Here is a 12,024-nt window from a genome sequence, read left to right on the forward strand (position 1 = left end):
ACTTTTAAACAATCTGAGCACAGTGCTTATGTATATAGAAGTAAGTTTGGAAAACATTATTTATAGTTAATTTTTAACGTTTTCCACAATCAAATATAATGTATTTACAAAATAATCAGTTTTCATTTTTGCGAATATATATATATATATATATATATATATATATATATATATATATATATATATATATATATATATATATATATATATATATATATATATATATATATATATATATATATATATATATATAGGTTTAAATGATTAGAGACCGTAAGCCTGGTTTCTATTTCATTGAGATTAGGTAGCATCGTCGTCTGGTGGAGGATTTTTCAGTGTGAGTGATAATTCATACTAGATTTTTTCTGCAGTGTCTCTTTGCCTGTTTCAGATACCCGCCCGCGCCTCTATAAAATGCAAACACTGCACACGGCTCGTAAGTTATTTAATTACCCGTGACACAGCTGATTTAACTGCATTTACTTATAGAAATGTGTTAGATTAATTATGACACCAGTTTTACATTCTCATTTATCAGTGTCCTTTTCAACAATGTCATAGTTTTTTTCTGTTGCTACAGCTTAGTTCAGGAGTTGTGTTGTCACACGTTGTAGGCAATACTAACATTCTCAGGATTTTTGCTGACGATGGGTAAGTAATAATAAAAAAACATAAGCATGCTTCATTGAGAAATCTAGACAAGCAACTCTGCTTCTGGCTGGAGTTATTACATTTAAAACACCGACACGCCACTTCAAGGCTGATCCTCTTATAAATGATGCCGCAGTTTCACCTTTCCCTTGTAACAATAATGTAACAACGTTAAAACACGCATTGGTGAAGTCAGTAGTTCTGCATTTGATGTGCAAACATGACAATGACAAGGGTGTAACGCAGGCCACTGCAGTCCCCGCGGTGCATGGTGGGTGGGGGGGCAACCCTCTCTGCGGTCCCCCAGCTCACCCAGGGTGTTCCTATGCAGCCAAAGGGCAATTAAAATGGATAATGACAAAGGGAAATGAAGTCATATACCAATTTGCAACATACACAACTAGTGCACGTGCCTGATTGTATCTTAGAAATATATGAGGAAAAAATAGCATACCAGCAATAATGTTTTTGGATATGTTGAGTTTAGATTATACGCTCTAAATACATCAAATGAAATGTGGAAAAAGATATATGGAGAAATATGTAAAAGGGTGTCACTAGAAGGCGAAAAAGAATATCCCTAACAATAACAAGTCCAACATTTTCTCTTGGGATTTTCATGCTGCTCCACCCAAGCTACCAAATGTGAGCCAAAGACCTCACAAACAATGAGAGAGTTGACCATTTGCGCTTACTTCGCAGCCCACCCACATCACAGTGGTCAGTCTCTTTATTGTCAGACTACAGACATCTCCAGATGTCTGTCCAAGCTCATTTCATTAAGCTCATTTTCTGTGTTAGATATTGCTTGATGAGCTGTCTGTCTAGCACACGGCCATTTGCAGATGGGAGGGGAATGGTTCAGTTTGTCTGACTGCAGCTGTTACAGCCCCCATCGACAAATAAATTCTGTCCTGCCTCTGCTATTTCAGGGTGATCAAAGTGAAAGCGCCTGAAGGTTCAACAGTGACCACCCACCCTTCCACTGCTCCAACCCCTCATGGTCCTCTTCCTGGCACTCTCACTGTCATCCACTTCCAACAGACCCCAAGTGCCACCGGCACCATGCTGCTAGTGCCAGCCCCTTTGCCACATACACATGCACACTGTGACACAGCCAGCCTGTTACCCCAGCCAAACATATCGCCAGTGAATCTGTCTCTGATTATGGGCCCTGCTTCTAGGCACACATCACCGGTGTGTTGCCTGTGAGAGACCGTTCTCTCAACAATATATCAAGTTCTCTATAAGAATACTATATTTGCAAAAAGAAAGCTTTCTATTGAAGAGACAGTAAAGCAGACTTGTTTTTGCATTCTGATCTCAGATCAAAAAAATATTCAGAGGCAGATTTACAAGCCCCTTGCACCACGTTTGCATCACTTTTCCCATGTTGAATGTGACGCAAAAGTGGCGCAAGTGGCTTGTAAATCTGCCCCTCAGTGTTAAACCAAGTGTCCATTACATTAATCTCTCAAATATCCTTATATTTCACTGTAGACTAAAGACACACAAAATTTGCACACAGGATAAACGCCGTTCCCTTGACATGTTAGTTTCAGGAGAAAGTTGCCCCTTTTCCTTCTGTCACTTTATCACTTCATCAGATTACAGGAATACTGGATTGTGCACCCACTGGCAGGGTCGCCATACAGTCTGCAGGTCTTATGTTTGCTTACTTCAAGGCAGTCTAATAACACCTCATAATGAGGCACCGGGAGATTCTTCTGTTTGTGGGGGGCGCTATACTCATATTAAATACCACTCCTGAAAAGACATTACAGTAGCTACGTTTGTTATATAATAGCTTCAAGCTGCACCCGCGGCAATGTTAAAAATGCACGCATTGCATTTGCATGCAGAAAGAGGCAGGCACCGCGCGGTGCCTGCCGCTTTCTGCATGCAAATGCAGGGGGGTACCATAGGTACCCCCCATGTGCACCCCCCACCCCCCCTTCACCTAGGGGGCCCGCAACGGGCCCCCGCAGTGAAGTTCCGTATGCTTTTCCACGGCGGAAAACCCGCCGCGGAAAAGCATAACTCACTGGCCATCCTAATATGGTGGACGGTGTCTGGAAGACACTGTCACCATATTAGAGCTTTTCCGCCGCGGTTGTAATCTGACCGCGGCGGAAAAGCTGTGGACGGAAACCAGGACTCACCAGCCATCCTAATGTGGCGGTGGGTCTTTGGTCAGTCCGCTGCGGTTTTTCCGCATCCTCGGGGCCGGCGGTGGCTTCCGCCGGCCCCGAGGATGCGGAAAAACCGCAATCGTAATGACCCCCTAAGTTGGGTTATCCAAAGGGCCTGGCAGAAGCAGTCTTTTCAGTGGCAAATATTCATTTATTTATGCATTCACTCTTCAACATCTTGATTAAAAATTGGGGATACACAAAGCCTTTACGTGGGTGACCCATGGGTAAGTAGACTACAAACTCATTTTGCATGCGGTTCAATGTTTATAACAGTTGTTACTAAGTAAAGTCTATGGAGACATTTAATTTGTTAGCTTGCTGAAAACTGGTAAAAAGAAGATAACAGTGATCAAACTTGAATGACTTGAAATATGTGCCATGTGTCCTGTACATGGTCAAAGTTATATCTATTAAAAAAAATGGTCATAGATGTAGGTTTTCGAATTTCTTTAAGCCCACAAACTCTATAGGATAATTTAAGAATGACTGGATGATGTCATTTGAGTTGTCATCAATGATGTCATCAGTCACATCATTTAACATGTCATCAGGGATGTGAAATGTGACAATAACAAGCAGTGCATGTTGGGGCACAAGTTATAGATAGCTCCGTAAACTATAACTGGCTAATTTCATTGTTTTTTGTGATATTTCAACATCTAATTACAAGGTCAGTTAAACCTTTTTTCAGTGCATTTCTAGTTCTTTTTTTACGTAATCTATAATCTTATTACCATACCTATCTATAACATAATTTTAACATTTATTTCTTAAAGTGAATTCCTGAGTTTTTTTTAACATAATGTAGGATCTTATTACTATACCAAACTATAAAATATGTGTTAACCGTGTTATTAACACCTTTTTTAGTTAAATACACTTGTAGTTAACTTATCCACCTTTCCCCATACTTTACCATAAGGAGACTCCATAGTCAGGGTGGAGATCTACCTTTATGTAAAATTTGTGGGTAATTAAAAAAGTTTTTTAAACGTTAAAATCAATTAGTGAAAAAATCTTAATGTTAAATTCTAATGTAAATTAAATCTATATAATTTTAAATGTAGAAGAAAATAAATATATGTTGCAGCACTATTAACTAAGTTTTGAATTAAATCTTTAATTAATTTAAATATGTTAAATTAGATTACATTTAAGAATTAAGATTTATTATAAGTGATGTATAGAATAAATGGGGGGGGATTTATTTATAATGTAATCAAAATCAATGTGTAGATTAAAAAAAGGATATTACAATACTTCATAATTAAATTATAAAAGTGTATTATTTTTAGACATTTTTTAACACAATCATATTGTCAACAATTCTAACCATTTAAATTCATTCATTTAATTTGATATTATTGCTTCCGAGTTTTATTTTAAAACCCCGCCTCCCTGGTTTTCTATGGAGGGTGTTACCTTACCATTGGTTGGCCATGAGTGATGCTGAACTTACTAACAGCAGTAGTAACTTACACCAGTAAACCTGACTTCACCCACTTTCTCAGGGGGTGGAGACATGTACATCTATATTGTTAGGTAAGTTTACTCTCAGATTTGATAAATAACCAAAAGTAGTAATGTGACTCCAAAGATTAGGAGTAAATTATAGGTGTGAACAAAGTTCATATACTATTCCAACGGTAATAATTTAACTCCTAATACTTACCACACCAGGATGACTTTATATTGTGTTATTGATACAGCAGTTTGGTTTTCTTAAGAATTAAGACTTATCATAAGTGATGACTAGAATATATGAGGAGTCATTTATTTATAATGTCATCAAAATCGATGTATAAATTCAAAAAAGGATATTACAATTTTTCATAATTAAATATTAAAAGTGTATTCTTTTTAGACATTTTTCAACACTGAATCATATTTTCAACAATTCTAACCATTTAAATGATATAATTTAATTTAATATTATTGCTTATGGGTTTTATTTTAAAACCCCGCCTCCCTGATTTTGTATAGAGGGTGTTACCTTACCAGTGGTTGGCCATGAGTGATGCTGGACTAACTAACAGAAGTAGTAACTTACACCAGTAAACCTGATGTTATCCACTTTTTCAGGGGTGGAGACATGTACATCCATATTTTTAGGTAAGTTTAGTCTCAGATTTGATAAATAACTAAAAGTAGTAATGTGACTCCTAAGATTAGGAGTAAATTATAGGTGTGAACAAAGTTCACATACTATTCCAACAGTAATATTTTAACCCCTAATACTTACCACACCAGGATGACTTTATATTGTGTTATTGATACAGCAGTTTGTGCAAACACATCATCTGTGTTAGGGCATGACAGTTATAGATATATTTTTTTTTACGAGTAACACATTGCTATCTTATTTACCACAACAAGATATGAAGATAATTAAAATCATTGCACTACATAAAAAATGAAAATCTTACCACTCCAATAGAAAAATAATTGTTGATGATGCAATAAGGCACTGGGTCTCCCTTCTCTTCTTTATTATTAGGTATCACATCAATTTTCCATCTGTCGAGCATGATCACTGTGCTGTTTTCTATATCCTTCAGGAATTTTAAAAGGTTTTCTCCTTCATAACCTAAGAACAATGGATAAAGTGAGTAAATGTGAGTGCTTGTTTTATTCCTTCTTCAGCTCCATGTCTAAATGTTAATAATTTACACATTATATTTTCATTGGTATTTTATACATTTCTGCACACTATAACACAGAAGCAGCTCATAAAGGCGTTGGAGTCCTCCATATAAAGTGAATACACAATAGAAGTCTGCAGAAGCAAATGCAAACTACGCAGAATACTGGCCTTTGTGCATCCACTTAGAGAAACCTTACTGTCTCACAGTCGTGGATGGTAATTAAAGCAGAGATGGGGATGGGCAGGCCACACGTACACTCTCACTCACACCCATGCATTCACACACACACACCAATTCACAACAATCACTCACAAATATTCATATACACACACACACACAAGCACTCATACACCTAACATTAAAAGAGACAAAACTTTCTGCTGCACTCTTGAAAGGGAATACTAGGAGTTCCTAGGATGTGTGAGACTACCGCTTCCTCTCATTGACTGGCCTTATGTCAGACAATGAGAGTAGGCAGCATGGCAGTCCATACCTTGTCACAGAGTGGGATAGGTCAGTGACAGTTGCTGACCCTACCCAATGCTGTAATGAGGTGTCAGTGATAATCTCTCAGCCCTGGGCACTTCAGGGCTAGAAACTGGTACCCAGGTCCAAGGTAATCAACAATGCATCCCCTCATCATAAGGGGGAGGGCCTTGAGGCACGTTTGCCAGGCTGAGGAGGTCACACCTACCGGATTGTGACATCTTCAGCCTAGCAATGTTCAGCTGCGGCAGCCAGGTGCCTGCATATCTAGTACAAATTCAGAACCCATCTTCATGAACTGAATATGTAATGTAATGTAATGTTACATTTGTATAGCGCAACTATCCCTCCAAGGAGCATCATGGCGCTGAAACGGAGACCAGAGATGGAAATTCGGAAAACCTGGTTAGCTGCTAATAGTCGGAGAAGGACCGTTAGATCAGGGTTTTGCAAAAAGGGTCAGATGTGGTGGAGATCCAAATTTTTAGGGCTTTTCCGAAAAGGGACTTGGAGGTAATATGGCGAAGATGTGGTGGAAATTTGTTCCATGCCTTTGAGCCCAACACAGTAAGTGACTTTCCTCCCTTAATTGCCAGTCTGAAGGCAGGTATTTTTAGCAGATTGTCCTTTGATGATCTTAAAGTTTGGGGGGAACGTATCGCTTAAAACATGAGTGAAGATATTGTAGGCCCCTGGAGTGGAAAGCCCTAAAAGTGATAAGGAGGACCTTAAAGAGAATGCATTTGTGAATTGGCAGCCAATGAAGTGTGTTTAAAGCCACTGATGCAGATGACTTCCTTGGCCCCCTCAGTACTAATCGTGCTGCAGCATGCTGGAGCCTCTGCAAGGCTGACTTGTTGTTCCCTGCATAGAGGCTATTACAGTAGTCTAGCCTCGATGTAATAAGGGCTATGGCTACTGTTTGCCTTGCTGAAAAGGGAATCAGGTCAAAGAATCTCTTTACAGTTTTTATAATGTGGAAACAAGTTCCAGCAACAGCCAACGATTGCTGTTTAAATGATAGAGTAGTGTCAAATTTAATTCCCAGATTCCTAACCATGTTTACTGTGTTTGGAGGAGGGGTGGTATTGGCTGGCCACCAACATTTGGGTGAGAAACAAAATTCTTGGCCTAGGGTTAGAATTTCTGTTTTTTCAGAAGAAGAGTATCTGTCAGACTGACCTTTGCTCTACCTGACAGACACTCTTCTTATTGTAAAATGGGTGAGGGCGGGATCCCCCCACCGGTAAGGACTGGACGCATCTGCGGTCTAGCTGATGTCTAGCACTAGTGTATGAACATACTCCACCCTAAAGCACCTTTCTAAACAGATTCACATGAACACCCTCCACACAGAAACACATAAGGCCATACCACCCATTTGACTGAAATTCATGTCACTAATCTGCTACACAATGAGGTTTGTTCCACTTCAACCAGAAGCATGTTTATGTTCATGTTTATGGAATTTGTAAAGGGCTCGTATACCAACAGTCTCATGGCGCTATGGGGAGAGGGGAGCTGTCTTCCAGGCTCTAACAATAAGCTTGGGGGCATAACCATGTTTTATTTTTTTTCCTAAAGCTGGTATATTCTGAGGTTAGTCTTATTTCAATTGGAAAGGAATTCCAAAGTGTGGGGCCAAATACCAAGAAGCGTGAGCCACCCATTCTCTTTCGTTTAAATCTTGGGGTAGTCAACTTGTTCAGTGTAGCTGGTCTAAGATTCCGTATATAGGCAAGTATCTTAAGATCTTAGTGGATATGAACTTGGGGCCTGTTTCATGAAGTGCGTTAAAGATCATACAACTGGTCTTGAACATAGACCGCTGTATCACTGGAAGCCAATAGAGCTGCTTCATCAATGGTTTAGTGTGGCAGTGTCTCGGTTGCTGAAAGACCAGCCTAGTCACTTGAATTTGGATGAGCTGTAACCTAAGAGTTTGGTTGGCAGGAAGTCCTAGATAAATGGAATTGGCATAATCCAACCAGGACATTATTAGTGCAAGCAGAATAGCTATGCTTGCCTCTTGAAAGTCCTCGATTGATATATTCAAGTGGCTGAAACCAGGCTAATCAGTTCCTGCATGGAGAGATTAGCGTTTATTTTAATTCCCAGACTTTTCACTGAATTTTTGGGTATGGGGGGGGGGTACCCAAATGGAGCAGGCCAGTGTGCTGGTATCCACTGTTCTATTCTGTTGTTGGAGATAATTATCTCTGTTTTATCAGAGTTTTACATGAGAAAATTATGAGTCATCCTCTCCTTGATGAAAAGCATAGTCTGTTGAAATAAGCCCTAGGAGTCATTTGTATCGTCAAGCGGGAAGATCAGCTGCATGTCGTCTGCATGATTATATACCTTCACTCCTCTTTCTTGTAGAGCATGAATCAGAGGACAAATGTATACATTGAGCACATGAGGCGAAAGGGAAGACCCTTGAGGTACTCCACATGTGGGGTTAACCCAGGAGGAATTGAAGGGTGCCAGTCTAACAGACAGTGAGCGTTCCCTTAAGAATGAGAGCATACAAACCAGGGCTGTGCCCCTCAGACCTGCCGCTGCCAGTCTATCTGCTAAGATGGAATGGTCCATGGTATCGAAGGCAGCTGACAGGCCTAATAGTACCAAGGCCTGTGTACAACCCCTGTCTGCTCCTTCCTTCAGTTCATCCATAGCACATAAAATACTGATTCTGTAGAGTGCAATGGTCTGAAACCTGACTGATGGGTATCCAAAAAGTTAGAATCTTCGATGAAGGAGCACAGGAGTTTAGCTACATGTGCCTCCAGCAATTTAGCCAGGTATGGAAGGAGAGAGATAGGCTTGAAGTTGCTCAGAATGCTAGGATCTACTCCTGTTTTCTTTTGTAATGGCACTAACACTGCCTCTTTGAAGTAGGGTGGGACTACCACTTGCTCCAGGGAGGTATTTAGAAGGGAGAGAAAGATAGCTGGGAAATGAGAGAACAGTGTTTTTTGTATCCTAGCAGGGCAGTGATCTTTGGGGGAACCTGACTAAAGCTTGTTTCTGAGTTCTTCCAGTCCATCAGGAGTGATCTTTTGGAAGTTAGTCATCGTTGTGGGATTTTCATATGACTTATGAGATTTCCATTCCAAATGTCTGGTGGATATAGAGTTCAGGATGGCTTTGATTTTTTCAACAAAAAATGTGTTCAACTCATCATTCAGGGACAGTTCTTTCTTAATAACAGCGGCCACCCCATCTCCTCTTTTCCCCGCAGGTCTATTGGCCTGCATCACGTACTAGGTACCTGGGGGGGCTGCTAGAATGTTGGGCATGGATTCCATGGTCAGCCATGTTTCTGTAATCAAAGGTATATCGGGGGCCACAGTATATAAAGGGTTACAAATCTCCAGCTGATGCTTAACCATAGAGCGTGTGTTTAAATAGACTACCTTAAACCCTCCGAGGTCAGGGGTCATTATTTTAGTGGCAGCCTGCCTGAGTTGAGTAGGATGCAGGGTTTCGGACGTAGTTTAGGGTGGCAGAGGTACAACCAGTTCAGGGTTTAATACTCCAAATCGTTCAAGTTTATGTTTGAGAATAGGCTCAATCCCCTTATCAGCCGTATGTGCCAGTGAGCTTAATTCCAGTGATGTATATCTAATAAAATGGGCATAATGACTGGCCCTGGGCCCTGGCTGGCCATGGATAGGCGCAGATGGGCTTGCCTTTGGCACGCCAGCGGCGTGCCGGCTGCGCTCGTCCGCTGCGCCCCCGCTTTTCCATCTAGTTAATTAGCGGCTGTGGCGGTAATCCCTGACCTGCTGCCCTGATGTTGATCCCTCCTCCCAGAAGTGGGTGTATCGACAGAGCCAGGCAGTCCCCAAGCAAAGATGTCTGCACACCTCAGCATCCATCGAGCACAAAGCTTGCGGCGGACTAAGGGGGCAGCCCTGCAAGACCCCCCAACAAGGTAATCACTGTTGTGGCAGTAGAATGTGCAAATACGCAATAGTGACTGTTTAACATTCCATTAGAAATGCAGAATACTTTAAAATCTAGCAACAATTGTTACGGGCATAGGATGACCTCTCTACTGTGTGAGAGCCATAGAATTCCCTCTCCATGAATTCGGGAGTAAAGCCAAGAGGAAATTGACATTGTACCAGCAAATTCTACTTCCCAATTCCCAAAAGAGTAAATGAGTCTGCAAGTGATGATGTTCCACATTTCAAGTATCAAAAATGTTAAGGCACACCAGTGTCCAATCTGGACCTCATGAAACATAAATCCCTTCAGATCTCCTACACAGCCTCATCATACTGCAAAGGGTAAGCGAATAACAATGTGTGTATGAGAGGCAAATCTCTGGATTACATGACTACACTGAAAGTACTGAATCATAAAGTAATATCTGAGAAAAGATGCCTTAAAGTATTCTGTAATCCACAAAGTACTGTTCTGATAATGCACATGATTTTGGGTATTTTGTTTATTTATGATAATTGATAGCAATTGGAACCACGCGTGAAAAGCATTCCTATTATAGACAGTTACCTATTGATAATTCTGTAGATAATCTAAAGCACAATTTTAAATGTGGTGCACCGTTATCAAGCATGCGATTAAAATGTACTTACAAGTCACTAATGAAATTGATATAGTCCATATGATTTATATATGTAAAAAGGATTTGAAAGTAATGAGACTTGAGTGATGACTAATACAAAATAATTGTAATATTGCTGATTGTATCCTAAGCAAGCGGTTAATGGGTGACCTGATTCAGAATGTGATTTTGGCAACACTGAAAACTTTACACACACAAAAGCTCTCCACAAGCTTTACTCCAAAATACTACCCTGATTCTCAGAACTAGCTTTGTATTGATGAATTCCATCTACTTGTACTACAAAGTCTGCCCGTTCAATTCCCGCCTCGGCGGCTCTTGGACTCAATCTCCCCGGACCTGATAATTCTCGCCTCGGTGCCTAGTCTAATCATGGGTCCTACTCTGTGACTCTGGGCAATAGTTTGCTTAATCTCCACAACGGCCCCAGCAGCACTTGGATGCCTGGCTTCACCTTGGGGGTGCCCAGGAGTGGACATCTGACAGGAAAGCCAGGAAGGATTCCACAGCGGTACGAATACAGCGATATGAATACAGCGCTACGAGACCTCTGGGTAGAAGGCGCTATATAAATTCAAAAGACAAAATACACACTGTGACACCGCCATGCATATTATGAGTTTGAAGTCCGCGAGTGGTGTCATCGAAGTCTTTACTCCATGAAAAGACTGGCGGTCTTGTAAGAAAATTGGCTGTTGCCCTCCCATTGCAACGCCCATATTCAAAGACACCACCATGGGGCTCCAAAAAAAGCAAGCCAAACAAAAGGAAACTCGTAATTTGGCAGTCAGGGCGCACACAGGTTTGGGAGTGAGGTAGCAGGTCGCCAGTGTGGTGGTCCGTTCCCACACCTCCAAACTTGCAATCAGGCCATGAGCGCTTAAAATAATATTGTTAAGTAGGTATGGTTTACTCCTCACACCAGAAATTATAGGAGAAAGCACATCTAGCCACAGATTACATCTTCTGACAAGAGTTGGAGGAGCCCATTATATGGTGCAGCAGCTATCTTGCTAAAGACGGCCAAGGATTGTCTGGGCCTGGGGGTGCAACACCAGAAACACTTTCAGTGCTTCCCCGGTCGTTTTCTCCTTGGGGTTAGCCAACACTGCCCATTAAAGATGCAGGAGATCCAGATGCGGGGTCCCACAAGGGTCCACACTGAGCCCCACATTATTTAACATTTACCTCCAAACCTTGGCAGACATCATAGTGCATTTTGGGATGTCAGTAGTCACCTATGTGGATGACACTCAGCTGGTGTTTTCACTCATGCCTGGCTAAGGTCACCTTTCATTCAACATCAGATCCTTCTGGGAACAGATAACCAGCTGGATGAATCAAACCCATCTGAAGCTCAATGGAGCTACACCAAATTAATGACACTCGAGAATATGTCTCCCCCCCAACACTACCTGGACTGGCCTACCTACCTGGGTCACCCCGGCCA

At 41.2% G+C, this 12,024-nt stretch overlaps 1 protein-coding gene across 3 annotated transcripts in view; it reads right to left on the reverse strand.

Annotated features, from left to right (window-relative positions):
- DGKB (diacylglycerol kinase beta) overlaps positions 1–12,024 on the reverse strand; it is a 1,765,597-nt gene that overhangs the window by 937,708 nt on the left and 815,865 nt on the right. For all 3 annotated transcript variants that reach the window (XM_086941963.1, XM_086941961.1, XM_086941962.1), the window contains one exon: positions 5,273–5,433. In XM_086941963.1, coding sequence (XP_086798089.1) covers positions 5,273–5,433 — 161 coding nt within the window. The remainder of the gene's footprint in view (positions 1–5,272; positions 5,434–12,024) is intronic.

The sequence above is a fragment of the Lissotriton vulgaris genome, chromosome 10 (assembly GCF_964263255.1).
Source record: "Lissotriton vulgaris chromosome 10, aLisVul1.2, whole genome shotgun sequence".
Classification (NCBI taxonomy): Eukaryota; Metazoa; Chordata; class Amphibia; order Caudata; family Salamandridae; genus Lissotriton; species Lissotriton vulgaris.